Genomic DNA, 19361 nt, shown 5'->3' on the forward strand with positions numbered 1-19361 from the left:
TGTACGCGCCAACGTCATATCGACAAAAGATCAAGCGACTTACGTAAGGGACCCATTTCCCATTAAACACTAAACAATTAAATACTTTTCATGAAGAGACAGTTAACCGAATTCTTACAAGCTTTTTATTTAATGGTGATTGTACGACAATTTTATTTATTTATTTATTTTTGGGTGGACTACTTTTAATCCGTAAGTTGTGGTGATGGCAACGGAGCTCCTACATTTTGAATTTTGACAATAGTGGTCTTGCAGAGTCTTTCGTTTCTTTTTTTTTTTTTTTTTCCCTTTCGTTTCTTTGTGAAGACGTTCAAAAAGAAAATGCCAATGGGCACGGGAACGGGAGAGCAGGACTGAACGAATCAATTCGAGCACACGCTAAAAGACGGCGCGGTAACGGATTCAGCTTTCTCTCTCTACTATCTTAGGAGAATAGTGGAATACTAGATGAATTGCGAGTTTCATTTCATCAAGCGCATCTTTGCTATTGATCTTGTGGTCTTCGTTGCAAAGACTCAAATAACTAATAGTCGTGATGATATTTGGTTAACACGCTTATAAAATTTAGGATTAAATTTCATAGAAACAATTTTCCCTCATCACATAACCCTTCAATAATATCAAATTCTAGCAACTGTCTAATTTTCTAGAGTCTCTTTAATTCTATTCTCTAATCAGCATTAGGAGTCTTGGTAACCTGCATTTGCATGGGCCATGCATATTAAATTGATGGTCGGATTAAAATCTCAAAAATAGTTTCAGAAATACAATTTAGATCATTCGAATTTATTCAAAGAAATTTGAATCTAACACATTAAGGGTAAGATAAACTCAAATAGCAGGTCTCAACGTTATTTTACTTTAATTTAATTATGTGGAGAGATAAATTAACTTTGGATTAACTTGGAAAGTATAGTAATAATAATAGAGCCAATGATGACGCTGTAATGATTTATGAGAATGTCCCCCGTCACTTCTTTCTTTTTCTTTCTCCTTTTTCGAAATCCGTCACTTCTTTCAACATCACTTCCTCCAGATCGTGATGCGCACTTCGAAACCCTAGCACTGTAATCCCCGGGTCCCTTCGGCTTCTCCCATCTCCGATGGACCGCCATCATCGCCGCCGAGCGCGAGGCCCCGCCCACCATCTCCGTCGCAGGTAACGGCGGCTTGCCGGCGACGGCGACGGCGACGGCGACGGCGACGGCCCTTCTTCTTCTTTTTTTTTTTTTTTCTCCCTTTTCCGCCGCGTTTTCTCGGATCCTTTGCTGCGGAGTTCAATGGCTGATACCCGGTCTGAGTGACCGGCGTCCGCGAGTGTTTTTCTTGTTAAGCGTTTCATTTACCAGTCCATTTTCCAGTCGTCTCGCTCTGGCTGGTCGGAGAACGGTGGATTGAATTTGAGTTACAGAGTGCTGTTGATTCTGTTAGTGCCTTTTCAATGTTAAGATGGCGTGAATTAGATCATGAACTTCCAAGACACTGAATTGCGTTTTCTTGGAGGTCTAAGTTGCTTCAATGTGATGATTTGTTTGCCAAATTGGATGATTTCTCTTTTTCTTTTCAGATTATGTGTCTCCCTCTTGTCTTGCATATCATTATGTTTTACGGTAACATTTGCTTCTTAGTTTGCTGTCAGTATGATAATTGTAGTTATCATGGTTAGATGACCTTCTTCTTTTGTGATATTGGATTAAATGAGAAACTTCTTGATGCCTTATGGTATCATAACTTATCCAGTCCAGCAAGCGATGAAAAATTGGGTCATTGAATGATTTGAGAAATTCAGCATCCATTCTCTTTTCTTTTCTTCTTCCCCATTTTGGTAAGGAAGGCGTTCTCTCATTTAATTTCCCTTTGCCGAACACAAAGAATTGATCATGAAACAGTTTGATCCGCTAGTGGTGGCTGCATATGTTATGCTCTTCAAAACCTATTGTACTATCAGTTAAAGCTACTCATTGCTTCTGTTTCCTTTTGGCAATCACTTGTGAGCCATGAGTATTAGCTGGATTTTACATTGTACTGAGATATGCAGTGACTAGTGATTACATCTGTGATGTTATCTTTCAGAGATGGCAACATGCTGTTTCTATTAGTCATTTTGTTTGGAAAACTGCTATTATTTGATATTAAGTATTTTACATGTTTCTTCTTTTGTTAGTTCATTAATAGGATGGAAGCGGTGGCATAAGCTTTTTGAAGCCAATATCCAGAACACTAGTATGGCATCAGCTCTTAAATCAACTTGCTTTGTTAAGCTTAGGAAACCCATATCTTGGTGGGTGTTTCGGTCTTCGCAACCACCAGGTGTTTCTGCCAAAAGAAGTACAATGATGGCTGCTTGTAGCACTGAATTGACAATTAGCATATCTGGGACATTTCTAAATTGAGAAGAAAAGGCAAGGTAAGACCTTCACTTGAGTTTCTTCTTGCTTGTTAACGGTTTCAATGTGTTGAAAATTTGGATGAGTGTGGAATGCATGGTGTTGATATCTATGATAGTTTTTGGGTAGTAATGCGTGCAAGTGTATAAGTGTAGTATGTCTTTGATAGAGGATGGACAAGGGAATAAGGTAGGATAGTTCAAGGACATAGGCCATGGGATATAGTTTATCTGGTTGATAGAAATGGGCAGTACAAGATGCTTTGGTGATGAAGGACTATTTCATGGCATAGAAACTTAGTTCTACTCCCCCACACACGGTGGAGATCTAAACCTCACACACACCAAATGGATGAACTCCAAGCCTATTTATAGGCAATTACAACCAACTTAGCCACCACCCTAGGCAGCTAGACATTTGCTGGGCCTTAGATGACTTGTTTTAGTTTACTTTTTTTTTTCTTTTTTTTTTTACTATGAAATCTTCTTCAACTTGGCTTGTTCTTCCCATGCACTGACTTAGACAGCATATTTCTAGCTGGAAGTTTCTTGGTTCTAGATGTTGTCCATGTTCTTGAGTCTTCTTTCTTCATGGTTAAGTGCCCATTCTTGACTTATTTTCAAGGTTTCCTCAAGCTATCCACCACCTAAGACTTTCTTTGAGATTATGTTAGTTGACCAGTTCTTGAGAATTCTAGAGAATGTGAAAAATGGATCACAATTTCCAACACAATGATTATCCTTTGTGACTGTCCGCTGCAAATTTTTCATTGTTTGTCAGTTTTTTGGTTGATGGTTCATCTCAATGTCACATGACGTGGTTGCTTTCTTGTTGAATCTCAGTTGAATTTTGGGCATTTTTTGTGTAGAGTGTTGGGAATAAGTAAGGTTCAGCAATTGTATTCAAGAGTTTATTGTGCCGTTTTTAGATTAACTCTCGCGGCAACTAGTTCAAAGTGACACAACTGGCTAATAACATGTCAATTGATTTCCTCAAATATCATTAGCTTCTTTGGTTTATTCTTCTATGATAGTAAATGGGAAAAGCAGTAGGTAATGCTTTTGATTTTCCAGGCTGGTTGTTGCTTGGAATGCACAGATGTAGCACTCACAGATATGAGGTTAATCTTTCTGTGCCTCCCTATGAGTTATGTGCTCTTGAATGCACGAAAAGTTACCTTTAGTATACTCCTTTTATAATCGGATAATGTACTTGCTTTTTATAAACTTACCATTAGTTGGAAAGGATACTATTAGACATTATAATTTCCTGTTTGTTCCATTGGGTTTGTTTCAAATGACACATACTCTTGTGTGAACTGCTTTATGTCTATAGCATAAGCTCGTGTGATATGGCAGTTGAACTTATGCTAACTTGTTCCTTTTCAACTCCAAATGCAGGTTAAGTCTCAAAAGAACTCCTACCCAGCGTATTTCCTCTCTATCCAGCTTGAGAGTAACGGGAAGAATGTGAAATCACTAATGTTATCAGATTGTGAGGACTAATCCTTCTATTTTTTGTGTCTTACCTTCTGCCGTTATCTAGAAATATGGACATCATTTGCCCAGTAATTTCAATGTATTTGGAGTATGGAATGACTAGAATCACACAAATCTTTTGTATCCCGAGAATATATATTTGTAAACTTGAACTTTTATAGTTTCCAAAGCACATCATCTGAACTCAACAAAACCCAAGGGGCACCCTTCGACAGTTTCTTTCTAGAAAGATGGCATTTTAGTCTGAATGTGGTGGGTATCTAGCAGGCATTACTTTAATATAGGAGGGATGCTCTTTCTATGACAAGTGCTTTTTTTTTTTTTGGGTGAAGGTGGCATGCCTTCCCAGTGTCTTTGACCTTTCAACCAATGCACAAGCGTTGGAGGTGTTTTACTTGTGTGATTCAGATATTGGGTAGAATCTTTCATATGTTGGTGCTGTAGTAGTTTCGCCAATGGTGAAGGTCAGTTATTTCAATATCATATAGTTTCTTTATTAGAAGTTTTGTTCCTTCATCTGATAGATCTTTGTTTATAGATAATGGTACTAAACTTGGTTAAACTATACCTGCGTTGAAGGAGGTAAGACTGGAAGTTACTTTATGCTTTCTGTCATACTTGATGAGACTGTTCATCATAGCCAAATCTTATTCTCCTTCTAATGGACAATTCAAGTCCCAGCACGATTGATTCTAGTTAGATTATATTCACTATCCTAGCATTATTTCCACCTAATCAGAGAAGTAAAATTTGTGATATTGCCGTTGAAATTTTCCATACTATGTGTCCTCTCACGTAGTACCATCCATTCCTGATGATAGCATGTTGAATTTGCTTCACATAATACTGCCTTTTAATTGAAATTGCTCAGTGACATTACATCATATTGATTATCTCCAAGTTAGTGTTCCCATATTATACTAAAGATCTTAGTAGAAAGAGCAATGTATATGTGTGTTAAAAATTTTTTGGATGTGTGCGCGCGAACGCATGGTTTTGGTATTTGTTATAGTTTTTGGTTAGTGATGTGTGCAAGTGTTTGGTATATTTTGTAGATGATGGATAAGGGACAAGATATGATTAATTGAAGGATATAAGACATGAGATATGGGAGAAAGTAGTTTTATCAGTTGAGCAAACTAGTTTGATGGAGGTACAGTAGAGATCTATGACCTCTCATGGTGGAAGGTTCACCTCACACACAAGGTGGTGGGTTTACCTCTCACACTATTACATCAATGGGTTATGGCCTTTTTATAGGCATTTCCATCAACTAAGTACATTCTAGACTTTTCTTCAATGTTGCATTTTTCTGGGCTTCTCTTACATGCTGGATTTTTCTGAACTTCTCTTACTTGCTGGACATTTTCCTCTTTCTTCCAGAAACTTCATCTAGGGAATTCTAAATTCTAGTTTAGCAACTCTAGGAAATTCTAGAAAATGGATCACCATTTCCAACAATCCCCCTTGATCCATTTTCATGATACTTCGGACATTGTATCATAAAGTTGCCAACATACCTTGAAATTTCTCTTCTAATTTGTCCCATGCCTTTTGTGTTGTCTTCGTTCCACGATCCCTTGCATTCTCTTGTCGAACCACTTGCACTTGCCTTTGAATATGCATGACTTTTCTTCAACGATGTCCCATATGTCTCGGGGCATCAAAATGCTCTTAGTTGTAATTGTTAGTTCGGGCTCTAGCTCTGGCTCTTGTAGGCGCTGGCTCCAGCTCCGGCTTTGATTCTGGCTCTAGCTTCGGCTCTAGCTCTCTTGGCTCTAGCTCCGGGCCTGGCCTTTTTAGTTGAGGATGGTGAGGACAATTGCCCATAACCATCCAAATATGCCTAGCTCTGATACCATGTTAAAATTTTTTGGAAGTGTTGGTGATAATTGAAGGATATTGGACATGGGGAAAATAGTTTCATTAGTTGAACAAAATAGTTTGATGGAGGTACAATAGAGATCTTGACCTGAGGGTTCACCTCACACACAAGGTGGAGGGTTTACCTCTCATACCTTTACATTTGTTGTGCTACTATGCTTTCCCCTATTTCCTATTTATAGGGTGCTCTACCAATATTCTAGATTTGTGTCGAATGTTGTCCACTTAGGCTTAATCTAGAGAGTTCTAGATTGTAGTTTATCCTCTCTTCTTCTAGAGAGATCTACATATGTGCTTCTATATTTTTCTCTTTCTTCCAGAAACTTCATCTAGGAAATTCTAGAAGTTTAGCAACTCTAGAAAATTCTAGAAAATGGATCACCATTTCCAACAATGTGCAACCATCCCAGGCAATTTTAGAATGGTTACAGTACTCTTGATTTATAATTTTGTTTCCCTTCATTTGTTTTTCAGATCATTTTCTAAGGCTGCAGTTTTTACCGAGTAGGTTGTTCCACAATTAATTTCCCCTGTTGCTTCATCCTCTCACCAAATCCTAAAGCTTGGAGTCGAGAAGTTCATGTCCTTCTATAATTGGATAATATACTTATTTTTTATGAACTTACCATTAGTTGGAAAAGAAATTAGTATACAATATAATTTCATGTTGTTCCATTGCATTTGTTTCAAATGACACATGCTCATGTGTGAATTTTTTTACGTCTATAGCATAAGATCATCATGGATAATCACTCTAGAAGCCAAATATTATCTGTTTCTTAGATTCCAAAAGATTTTCCCTCTATTCATGGTATAGTGCCCTCAGTGGTGATGGGATCGATCTTGTCCTCATCTTCCAATTTTAAATAAATTTGAAACATTGAAGAAGGAAATGTTGCCTGTGCATGAGTTGAGAAGGAGTTGAATTTATAGCAACCAATAGACAACAAGGCATTGTGTTGGAATTCTGGCATAGGGTGGTAAATATGAAATGAGTGAACTATCAAGTCTCATGTCCAGAACTAGCTACACAACAATTGAAGTTTCTTTTTCTTTATTCAAACTTTTGTACCTTTATCTCATTGATCTTCTTACGGTGCCGCATTGAATGAGGTTAGACTGAAATTACTTTATGCTTGCTGTCATACTTGAAGAGACCGATTAATCGTTGCCAAATCTTGTTCTCCTTCTAATGGACAGTTCATGGTCTAGTATGATTCATTCTGGTCAGATTGAATTCACTAAGCTATCATTATTTCCAATTCTAGTATGATACTGCTGTTGGAATTTTCCATACTGTAGTACTCTCCTGTAGTGGCGTCCATTCCTGATGATAGCAAATTAAATTTGCTTCACATAGTGCTACCTTTTAGGTTGAAATTGCTCAATGTCATTACATTATATTGATCTTCTCAAATTCAGCGCGCCCATTTTATACTAAAGATCCTAGTAGGGTAGAAGTAGTGATGTATACGTGCAACCATCCCAAGCAATTGTAGAATGGTTACAGTACTCTTGATGTATATTTACGTGTCCCTTCATTTGTTTTTGAGATCTTTTCTGATGCTGCAATCTTTTACTGGATAGGTTGTTCTGCAATCTATTGCTATATTCTCAAACTATAACCCAATTCTGAAGTTCGGCTTTCAGATGATGTAGGGGTTCATGGTAATTTGCAAAGTCCCTCTTGCCTTCTAACTTGAAACACTTAATTGATGCACAACACATTGGTTAAATGTATAACTTGAAAGAAAATCAGTTTTTATTTTCCCCCATTCCCTGCCAAGATCAGAAAACAGCAGAGTGTATTCAGTTTTGCATGTAGATATCATGGCGTAGGCGAGAATTGTCATCATGCCCTCATTACTGGCACAAACTCAATTGCATGGTTAAGTTCTCAAACTTGTTTAGTTTTTCATTAAAATATCATTGAAAAAGATACCAAGAGGATGATCACCAATGGATTGAATGAATACTATAGTCTCAACATTATGAGCAAAAGCCAAAAGGTTATTTTGGAAATCTACCCTGAAACCTTTTTTTTGAAAAGTGACTCTTTGTGATCCTACAGAAAGAGTGTGAAACCATTTGGATTTGGGTCAGGCTTGTGCTCCAGTTTAACCCTTAATGAACTCACAAAGGCGTTTCTAGGAACAAGTCCATTAGTTGCATGGTAGAAAAACAATTGGCTAACCAATTTTTTTTTTTAACCCCCATTTCTTCTCTCTCTCTCAATCTGGTTTGGAAAGTCATATCCTCCAAGTTAACTCTAGAATAAAATTAAGAAAAAAAAATCACAATGTGCTTCAAGTTAACCCTTAATGAACAGTAAACCCACTAATGCGGATGTATCAACCCAATTTGTAGAGAATTTGCAGGTTAGAGGAGCTGGGGTTCGTTCGAATTTACTTGGAGAGAGAGGGAGACACCGCTCAGCATGGTTGTTGGAGCGAGATCGAGGCTTGTTTGAGAAGATCTTTGATGAGGTGTAAGATAATAATATGGGCTGTGTTCTGATGAACATCGAGCTCATCTTTTGGGTTGATTCGATGGGGAATTGTTTTATTAAGTTGAATAAGTTGGGCAGTCTGCGAGGGTCTTTTTCCTCCTTATCAATTTCTTTTCTGTTTGTTGGATTAGGATATGTTTGTGAACTTGGAAGTGTATCTGATTGGGACCTGGCTGAGGATAAAGTACAAAAATTTTAATTATCATATCTTGGCTTTTACAAGAATACAAGGTTTCGCACAGTTTCTGTTTTTCTACTAGTCTTTTTATCAAATTCTTAATCCCATCCCCCACTGCGCAGGTCAGCGTCCTCCCAAGGTTTACGGCGCATTCATTTGTTACAAGCAGAACGACATGCTTCCACACTGTGAGCTATCTCAAGAGTGCTCTTGAGCGAGAAGGGATAAGAACGTTTGTTGATTTTACACTGGACGGAGGTGTATGGTTCCGGCCAGCGATCAACGAAGCGATTGAGCAGTCGGAGATTGCCATTGTGGTCGTCCCTCAGAATTTCCATTTCTCAGCATGGTGCCTTAACAAGCTGGTGAAGATCAATAAAATAATGGAGCAGCGCAACCGGCGTTTTGCTCAGACTTCAATGGGGTGACTTCAAATATTCCGGTATACTCAAAACAATTAAATGCCTTTTTAATTCTTTTAAAAGGGGCATATATTTACATCCAAAAATAACTCAAGTCATGATGGGTCGGTGAAGTACCGATGTTAACTTGTCGGTAGAGCAAAAAGGTAACATGATCACGAATCGATGAGTGGCCAATGTGATATAGATGCCACCTGTGTTGCGGTCATTGATGAAGAGTGGCACACCGGGATGGTTTTCAATGTATGATGACATATGGTCTACTGCAGTAGTAAGAAAAATTGAAGAAAAGCCAAGCTAGAAGCCTAGAAGATACCCTGAAGATTATAACCGCTTATGGATGAAAAAATGCATCTGAGTTTCCACCGTGAAGCCAAGAATCTCGGACGCAGTTACAAGCTGTAACTCAAAAGATAACCGCACAAGGATAGTTATATGTAGTCCAAGGATATAAGTCCAGGAAGCATAGTTATAAAGGATCCACAATGGAAAACACTAATCAAACTTTATCCTTTTCCAATTTCCAGTCTATTTATTAGTCTCTCGTTATCCTTTTAATTAGCTTTTAGTTTTTTTTTTTTTTTTGGTAACAGTAGGTGAGCAAACCCTAGGAAGGGACCCAGGACTCACCACTACGCACTCCAAGTAATAATCCCTAACGACGCCTTTGGGATTCGAACTTCTTCCTTTGGAGGAGAGAGCCCCAAGTGCTGCGCCGCTGCAGGCGGTGATTTAATTAGCCTTTAGTTTATACCTAGTTATCGTTAGCGTTCTCGATTCGCAAATAATTTCCCGAACCACCACAAACCCAATTCATTCTAAAAATCAGAGGTCAAGCCTTTGGAAGATACTTCGTCGTTAACCCATTTTTGGCAAACAAACCCATATAAACCTCTTTAGCAAGATAAATGTAATGAGTTTCTAAAATGGATCTTCATTTCTTTTCCTATCAATAGGAGTGGATAACTTCCATTTATAAGTTATAGGATTGACACAAGTGCACTTAAAAGTGTAAAAACCTCATTAGACCAAACATGAAAATTGTTCATTTTTCTATTTCTCGTCGATCGATTAACAAAATATAATAACGAGATGTATAAACCCTCCGACTTGACTAATATCCATTGATATACACGAACTATTCTATTCATATGCATTGCCTAAGTCCACTCAGTAGATTATGAAGGTGGCCTAAGCCCCGAAGGGTACTCTGAAGGAGAGAAACTATGGTTTAAATATGGGATTTACCAAATTCCACTCTATGCTCTTAATCACTTAATTGACTCATCGGTCTCTTTTTCCTCTATCTACAAGCTTTGTAACCATGGTTAACTGGACTTTAACTACAGCATATGTTGACTTTAGTTTAGTTAACCAAGTACTGAGCATATCGACGTGTAGCTAAATGAAAAGATTCCCAAGGGACAACTTTGGTTAAGTACCCCTGTGGAAATGGATTTTAAAATTGGAAAACATTGACCGAATTAACATGTTCAAATGACGATTGGTGATTTCAATTCACCCATGTCAGTCTTGTTTCCTAAGATTCGGATGTATGATAGGAAGTAACACTAACTTTCCTTGTGTTTTGTTCTATGTGTTCATGCACATGTCCCTGTGATGTTCGTCGGTGGTCAATGGCGAGGCAATGACTCGTCTTGATCTCTGGAGCAGTGGTTCCCTGAGGTGTTTGCATCGATTGGTCCCCCTAACCCATGCATCGACCATTTCCGTAGTGATCCAATTGTAGGTGAGTGAAATGTTCAACTAATGGAGAATGGTTGAAGTCTGTGATTAATGGTAGTAGTTAATAATCTTGATGGCAAGTTGATGATAAGCAAATCGCAGCATAGTTTTGAGGAATGAATGAATGAATGTTGATAGATGTTTAATAAATGGATATGCCGTTGTTGAAGCTTTGGTGTTCTGGAAGCAATGAGTGTTAAAAGCTACCGGGGCAGTAAAAGGAGATAGGATGGGAGGAAAAGGAGTAAGAAATCGACAATAAGAATAAGGGAAGGGAGCCGAGGGGGAGGGGGAGGGGTGGGTGAAGAGAAATGAAAGAATAATTGGGCTTGGCTTAGTTTAAATAGGATTGGGCTGAGCCTCTTGTGAGTTGGGTTTAATTTTGATTGACATGGCCTTATTTCCCCCCCAAAAAAGCAAAACAGTTCCTTTTTTGCCCACCCACTGTACTAAAAAGATGACATAAAAAGACAGACATCCGCCGGGTCCTCACCCTGCTTTCCATTTTTTGGCCTTTCTTCTACATTTCCATTTCTAGTATACAGAGGACGACAGCAGCAGCAACAGCTTGTGACTCTGTCTATGGCGATCCGATGGGAAGCAGTGTTGGAAGCCTTAGAACTGAAACCACTAGTCCCTTCGCCTTCTTCCATCTCCGAGGGACTGCCATCATCCCCGTCGAGCACAAGGCCCGGCCACTATCTCCGTCGCAGGTAACGGGGACTCGCCGGCGACAGCCCTTTCTCTGTCCCTTTCCGCCGCGTTCTCTCGTAACCTAGCTGCCGACTCAATGGCTGATACCCGGGTCTGTGTGACGGTGTCTGCAAGTGTTCTGTATAAACCGTTTCATTTACCAGTTCGTCTTCGGCTGGTCGGAGAACGGTGGAGTGAATTTGAATTCCAAAATGTTGTTGATTCTGTTAGTTCCCTTATAATGTTGAACTCGCGTTAATTAGATCTTAAACTTGCCAGACGCTGCTGTGTGTTTGCTTGGAGGACAAAGTCGCTTCACTGCGATGATTTATTTGCCAGATTAGATGATTGGTTTTTCTTTTTTCCCTTTCAGATTTTGTGTCATTTTATTTTGTGGTAACATTTTCTTGTAAGTTTTTTCCCTCAGCGATATCTGAACCTTTGGTTGGGGGTTGGGGAAGGGGGGGATTGTTTGGCATTCTAATTATAGTCATCATCGTTACATGATCTTTTTGTGGTATCGGTTTAATGTCTAATATGAGAAGCTTCTTGATTCCTCATAATATCATACCTTATCCAGTCCAAAATGCAAGCAATGAATGATCGGGTCATCAAATGAGTTGAGAAATTTGCAGTATTGACTCTCTTTTCTTTTCTTCTCCTTTTCCCCATTTTGGTGAGGAAAGCATTCTGTCATTTATCAATCATGAAACAGCTTGATTGGCGAGTGGCGGCTGGGTATGTTATGCTTATTAAACCCTATCGTAATAACAGTTAAAGCTACTCATTCTTCGGTTTCCTCTTAGCAATCACTTGTGAGCCGCAAGTATTAGCTGGAATGTACAGAGTTCATTGTACTGAGATATGCAGTGACTAATGCTTATAACTGTGATGGTGTCTTCTAGAGATGGCAACATGCTACTTCTATCGGTAATTTTGTATGGAAAACTACTATTATTGGATATGAAGTGTTTCCCTTGTTTCTTCTTTCATTAATTTACTAATAGGGTTGAAGTGGAGGAATCAGCATATTCAGAATGCTGGTTATGGCATCACCTCTTCCATCAACTTGGTGTGGTCAGCTTAGGAAACCTGAATTTTGTCATGCTTCTCAGTCTTCGCGGCAACTAGAAGTTGTCTCTACCAAAAGAAATACAACAAGGACTCTTCATAGCACTGTATCGAGGAAAGAAGGCATGGTGGTAAGAAATTCATTTGAGTTTCTTCTTTCTTGTTAACGGTTTCAATGATTATCCTTTGTGACTGTTTGCTGCTAATTTTTCGTTATTTGTTGGTTTTTTGGCTGATGGTTCATGTCGATGTGACATGACGTGGTTGCTTTCTTGTTGAACCTCGGCTGAACTTTTGAGCATTTTTGTGCACAATGTTGGAGTAAGTAAGGTTGAGCGATTGTATTTAGGAGATTGTTGTGCCTTTTCTAGATTAACTGTCGCTGCAACTAGTTCGAACTAGTGCAACTGGCTAATTAACACGTCGATTGATTTCCTAGAATATCATTAGCTACTTTGGTCTTCTTCTATGATAGTAAATGGGAAAAGCAGTTTATAATGCTTTTGATTTTCCTGGCTGGTCATCACTTGGGATGAAATGTTTTTGGTTACGGATATGAGGTCAATTATTCTGTTCCTCCCTGATTATGTGCTCTTTTTTAATACATGACAAGTTTTGTCTAGTATGCTCCTTTTATTATTGGATAATGTACTTAATTTTATTAACTTACCATCAGTAGGAAAATAAATTAATATATATATGTATGCAAGAATCTTATGTTGTTCCATTGGGTTTGTCTCAAATGACACATGCTTGTGTGTGAACCGCTTTATATCTATAGCAAAAGATCATCATGGATAATTACTCTAGGTGCCAAATATTATCTCTTTCTTAGATTCGGAAAGATTTTCCATCTTCTTATGCTATGGTACCTTCGGTGGTGATGGGATCGGTCTCTTCCTCTTCCTCATTATCCGAGTTTAAATAAGTTTGAAACATTGAAGAAGGAAACATAATGTTCGGCCTCTGCATGAGTTGGCCAATCCTCTACTTGGAGGAGTTAAAATTATAGCAACAATAGACAACAGGGCATTTTGTTGGAATTCTGGCATAGTATCGTAAATATGAAATGATTGAACCATCAAGTCTCATGCCCCGAGCAAGTTACAAAACAGTCGAAGCACTTATGCAAACTTTTTCCTTTTCCACTCCAAGATGCTGGTCAAGTCATTAATGAATTCCTGCCCAACCTATTTCCTCTCCTAATCAGCTCGAAAGTAACTGGAAGAATGTGAAATTTACTTATGTTGTCAAATTGTGAGGACTAATCCTTTCTAGTTTTTGTGTCTTACTTTCTTTTGTTATTGAGTAATATGTACATCATTTTCCTGGGAATTCTCTTTTGCATTTGGAGTGCAGAATAGAATTGCACCAATCTCCTATAAAACCAGAATATTAAATTGTCAACTTCATCTTTTTATAATTTCCAAAGCACGATATTTGAACTTAACAAGTCCTGGGGGGCACCCTTTAACATATTCTTTCTAAAAAGATGGCAATCTTTGTCCGAATGTCATGGGGATCTAGTAGGCTTTATTTCAATATAGGAGGGATGCTCTTTCCATTACAAATGTGTTCTTTTATTTTTATAGTTCCTTTATCTAATAGATCTCTGTTTTCAGGCTGCAGCCACTCAATCCTCGGGAAGGGGTAGTAAATTTGCTGTAATTAAATCCGTATCGAAGGAGGTAAGACTGGAAGTTACTTTATGCTTTCTGTCATACTTGAAGAGACTGATTCATCGTTACCAAATCCTGTTCTTCTTCTAATGGACAGTTCAAGGTCCAGTATGATTGATTCTAGTTAGATTATATTCACTAACCAAACATTATTTCCTAATCAGAGAAAGTAAATCTGTGATACTGCTGTTGAAATTTCCCATACTATGTGTTACTCTCATGTGGTGCCATCCATTCCTGATGATTGCAAGTTAAATATCCTTCAAATAATGCTACCTTTTAGGTTGAAATTGCTCAGTAACATTACATCATATTGATTATACTAAAGATCCTCGTAGTGTAGAGATAGTGATGTATATGCACAACCATCCCAGGCAATTGTAGAATGGTTACGGTACTCTTAATTGATATTTTTGTTTCCCTTCATTCGTTTTTGAGATCATTTTCTGATGCTGCATTTTTTACTGAATAGGTTTTTCCACAATTGTCTTTCACTATTGCTTTTCTCCCAAGCTATGACCAAATTCTGAAGTTTGCAATTGAGAAGTTCAAATCCATCATTGGGATTCACGGTAATTTCCCTCTTGCCTTCTGACTTGAAACACTTACATCGATGTTCAACACTTTGGTTAGATGTAGTAACTTGAAAGAAAATCATTTTTAATATTTTCCCCCTTCCTTGCCAAGATGAGATATCAGTTGATGTATTCAGTTTTGTGTGTAGATATCATGGCGTAAGCAAGCATTGTCACAATGTCCATCATTGCTGGCACAAAATCAATCGCATGGTTAAGTTCTTAAACTTATTTATGTTTAGTTTGTCATTAAAATGTTATTGGAAGAACTATCGAGGGGATGAATACACTAGTCTCAACGTTATGAGCAAAAGTCAAAAGGTTATTTCTGAAACTTGTCGTGGAACATATATTTACCGAAAGGTACCCTTTGTGACCCTGCAAAAAGAGTGGGATACCACTTGGCTTTGGGTTAGGCTTGTGCTACAAGTAACTCATAAAGACATTTCTAGTGACAAGTCCATTAGTTGCATGGTATCAATTGGTTAACCAATTGTTGTTATGAATCCCCATTTCTTCTCTCTTTTTCAATTATTGTTGAGATCAAGGGTTGTTTGAGAAGATTCCTGATGAAGTGTTGTATAAAAACACGGTATGTGTTCTAATGAATATCCAACTCATCTTTTGGGTGTTTCCAGTGGAAAATTATTTTATTGACTTGATTAAGTATGGCAATCCGAGCGAGGGTCATTTTCCTCCTTGTCAATTTCTTTTCTGTCTGTTGAATTAGGATTATACGTGAAATGCATGTGATCAGGACTTGGCTGGGGATGAAGAACAAATAAATTTATTATCGTATACAAGGATTAGGACAGTTTCTGTTTTTTCCATAAGCCTATTTATCAAATTCTTAGTACCTCTTCCATATCTCTATTCTGATCTCAAACAATGAATTCCCCATTGTGCAGGTCAGCATCCTCCTAGGATTTTTGACGTAGTCATTAGTTACAAACGAAAGGACACAGGCGATTTCGTGAGCCATCTTAAGGCTGCTCTTGAGCGGAGGGGGATAAGAACATTTGTTGATTATATACTGGATGAAGGAGAAGAGATCCTGCCAGCAATTGAAGCAGTGATCAAGCAGTCAAATATTGCTGTCGTGGTTGTCTCTCAGCATTTCCATACCTCACCATGGTGCCTTAATGAGCTGGTGAAGATCCTTGATTGCCAAAAAAAGCAGGGTCTGATTGTATTTCCCATTTTCTGGGGCATTGATGCAAGAGAGCTGCGAGAGCAATCCAGTCCTTTTGTGGAGAATATTGGCCAAGGCGAAGAGGGTTTCGAGCAGGAGAAGCCACGCCGGGTCTGGAGGTGGAAAAAAGCTTTGCGAGCATTGGGCAAGATCAATGGCTTTCCTGTTAGTGCCTGGTACTAAACCCTTTCCTTTCTAAGATCTGTCTTCTTCTAAGTACACTTTTTTTAAGAATTGCTGTAGAAAGTTACTTAGTTCGTGCATGAGAACACAAAACTTACTTCGAAAGGCTGCCTGTTCTGGTCAGTAGGATCTAATAATTGGAAATGTGGAATCTCTTCACTTGGGCATTGGTATATCTGCATGAGGCAACATACTATGGTCATTTGCCACACTCTACTATCTCTCGCATACTAATTTGAGTTGGTGATACAAATTAATGTGATGATTATTGAAATAAGCCCTTATCCATCTAGTAATAATTAAAATCTTTATGTTCAATTTATCTATATCCAAGTAATACGAGATTGTTGGTTCTTACTCTAAGCCAATATATTCAGTGATTCTCCATCAATCTAGTATTTTTCTGAAGTTCTATAAGATATAGACTTGAAGACTCCAAAACACCACATTAGGAGTTGATTATGTTTTCGTGCTTCTACAAGTGAAAACGTCAATGAAGTGGGACTCACGGTTGCTTCATCTAAAGCATACTCTTGGAAATCTATGGTTGGTGGTATATGTGTTCCTCTTTGAACTTATGAGTAATTCATATTTCACTTTCATTGATGGTATCCAAGCCATACTGCATCCGTGTTGGATTAAATGTTTCTTTAAAATTTTACATTTGTTGTTCGAAGGTATAGAGACAAATGGAAAGTGATTAGATTTTCTGGTCTTGAGAACAGTAAACTTTTGATCAAATTAATATGCATGTTGATCTTATTCCACGTCTCTAATTTTTAAAGTTTTGTGTAGTTCTTGCCTGTAATATAAGCATCTATTATGATGGTCATAACTTGTAACCGTGGGCTATTAGTAGGCGATTCAATTATTTCTCCCATGATGAACAATGCTTTCTGTTGGAGCGTGTGATTTGTGGGGTAATTATGATTATGTTCTTGAGGAGAATACTAACGTTAATGCTTGAGTTGAACATGATGGCTGAACTTTAAGTTTCATGTGAGGCAACTAATGCTAGTTTGTGTGTCGAGAGATACAAGAACATAGACAGCGGCATGCACACATCATTACACGATTGTTGTGCATATGCTAAACTGAGTTCTATTCTCACTAGGATTGTGATTCAGGTTAATAGATGTACTAGATTTATGACATACTTTTTGAGGGGATTGTGTTGCTATTATCGTGTGCTGCGAGAAAAGATTGAAGATGGACACGTGCTGGTACCAGATTGTGATGGAGATTCGAAACCTAGACATGTTGTCTTTTATTTTCTTTTGTCAGAAATAACTTTGAGCACACGATTAGAAAATTTTGATCCTCTTGATATTTACTTCCTGTTGACTAGCGCTAATGACCGGACATGCCTTTTGGTGCTTACAGTTCAGATAAAAATGAAGCTGAATTGGTCGAGGACCTTGCGGACAAAATCTCAGCCAAGCTGACACGGTAGGTGTGAACGTTGCTTCCCATCCAGCTGGTTACTCTCAATCTGACTTTATTTTGTCTTGAGCAAATATCAAATACAAGATATGATAAATTTTATCTTATCATAAATTTTATTCTAACTGCCAAACATAGCCCTAGCGTATAGTGCCACAGTTATAATTTCAATAGATGTGCAATCTTCATTTTTGGATACTACATATAAGATACAGAGCTTGTACTTGCCCCGACGCTCTCTCTATCACTCTCACATGATGACATAGTGGCCTTTGCCATGGCTGCAAAGTCCTTGATCGAGGTTGCTCATTGTTGCCGTGTCCTCAGCAGAGGCCCCCACCAAGGTCACCATGGAGAGAGAGAGAGAGAGAGAGAGAGAGAGAGAGAGAGATGGCAAAAGGGCGGTAAAAGGCGATGGGAGGGTGGCCAGTGAAATGGAGAATGGTGGAGTTGGGTTGAGAGATTCAGTCGATGCTAGTGATTTTTGGGGCTTTATCGCAAAGAAAGGTGAGTTAGTCATTTCAGTGAAATTGACTGAGGAACTTGCAATTTCAAAAGTAAAGTTATGGAAGCGATAAAGCAAAGAAAATTGAAAAAATTGAAGTGTAACTTTTACTATTTTTTTCCCCTTAGATTACGTTTGTTTGAGTTAGCAAGGTGGAATTAGGAACGCTTTTTATGCTGAATCTTGAAGAAAAGAGAATTAAAGTCCAAAGACTCTTAGCCAATAGTCATCAGAAGCACAAATGATGAGTCATGCTTTCCTCCGCCCCTAATTCCTCCAATCATTCTCTAATCGGTAGATTTTATATATGGACATCACCCTTTGCAAGTTGTAACCCAGCAATCAACCGACCAACAAAAAATAAATAAATAAACCAGCAATCGGAGCTGGCAATAAGGAAGAATACAACTCTTATAAAAAGAGTGGGGATACATCCTTCAACAAAAATGGTGTCCCTCTAATTAACAACAACGTTTGAGTGATTTTAATTATGTTAGATCAAAGTGGAAAAAAAAAAAAACTCAGATATTCTAATAAAGGATCGTGGTTTATCCTGGTATTATCAAGTGTCACTTAAAAATGAATTTTAATTAATTGACTTTGAATAAAAAAAGTCAATTGACTAAAATGTGTTATTTTGAATGCCGTTATTGTTCAAACAAAAATATTATGTTGTTTTTGCACTTAATGCTATAATTTTACGCAAACTCTGTATCTGAACTATGTACTGATATGGACTTCCAAGTTTTTTCATGACTGTGCAAATAGCAAATAATAAGTAATTTTTTTTTTTTTTCAATTTTACAATAAAAAATATAGCTATAAATTATTTTAGCCTCAATAGCTTTGATCAATGGATGGGTCGTTGGCTAATATACGCTTGGCTGAATTATCTAGGCCTTCATAATTCGATGTGTTTGTCTAGTTTCATGTTGTTCAAGGCGGATGCTTATGTCTAGACGATCCATGATTTGATACATTATCCCTTGGATCTTGTGATATCTTTTCGTTTTTGGTAGAAAAGAAAAAGAAAAACCATGATGGAACCCATGAAGATGACTTCTTGCTTGTGCTATTGTTCTATATGCAGCTTTTACTTAGGACGCGCAAAGGCGTCCATGGACTTTCTTACGCTTTTGGGCTTCCCTTCCCTTTGGGGAATGTTCACTCGTGTTAGGACTATTTGCGATCCTCTAGTCCATTATAGGCTCTCTCTTTTACAAAAATACCGGTCCAATCAAGACGTGTAAAATTAAGCCGATTTGAGTCAATACATCGCCAAGCTCAAACTCATCTGGATTCGCAAATTCTAGTGAAATAAGGGCGCCAGAAGGCTCCCCACTTCATGAGAAGCCTCCGCCCAGCGGCCATCTCTCCCTCTACCACAACCGTCAC

The 19361-nt window shown here is 38.1% G+C and overlaps 1 protein-coding gene and 1 long non-coding RNA gene across 3 annotated transcripts; both read left to right on the top strand.

Moving 5' to 3' along the window:
* Positions 1-1015: 1015 nt before the first annotated feature.
* On the top strand, positions 1016-8824 carry LOC108960745. 2 transcript variants are annotated; one of them, XR_005553068.1, is made up of 6 exons: positions 1016-1159; positions 2165-2407; positions 3788-3881; positions 4219-4350; positions 7358-8256; positions 8580-8824. It is a non-coding gene; the product is annotated as an uncharacterized LOC108960745 (long non-coding RNA). The 2 variants fall into 2 exon arrangements; XR_005553067.1 differs by lacking the exon at positions 8580-8824 and having other exon boundaries at positions 7358-8572.
* A 2317-nt stretch (positions 8825-11141) lies between these two features.
* On the top strand, positions 11142-17857 carry LOC120295731 (toll/interleukin-1 receptor-like protein). The gene is made up of 6 exons (XM_039317190.1): positions 11142-11338; positions 12326-12520; positions 14012-14077; positions 14541-14640; positions 15552-16011; positions 17402-17857. Exons 2-6 carry the CDS (start codon positions 12356-12358, stop codon positions 17469-17471), a joined length of 861 nt encoding a protein of 286 aa, XP_039173124.1. The 5' UTR covers positions 11142-11338; positions 12326-12355; the 3' UTR covers positions 17472-17857.
* Positions 17858-19361: the final 1504 nt, after the last annotated feature.

Source organism: Eucalyptus grandis, chromosome 7 (assembly GCF_016545825.1).
Source record: "Eucalyptus grandis isolate ANBG69807.140 chromosome 7, ASM1654582v1, whole genome shotgun sequence".
In the NCBI taxonomy this organism is placed as follows: Eukaryota; Viridiplantae; Streptophyta; class Magnoliopsida; order Myrtales; family Myrtaceae; genus Eucalyptus; species Eucalyptus grandis.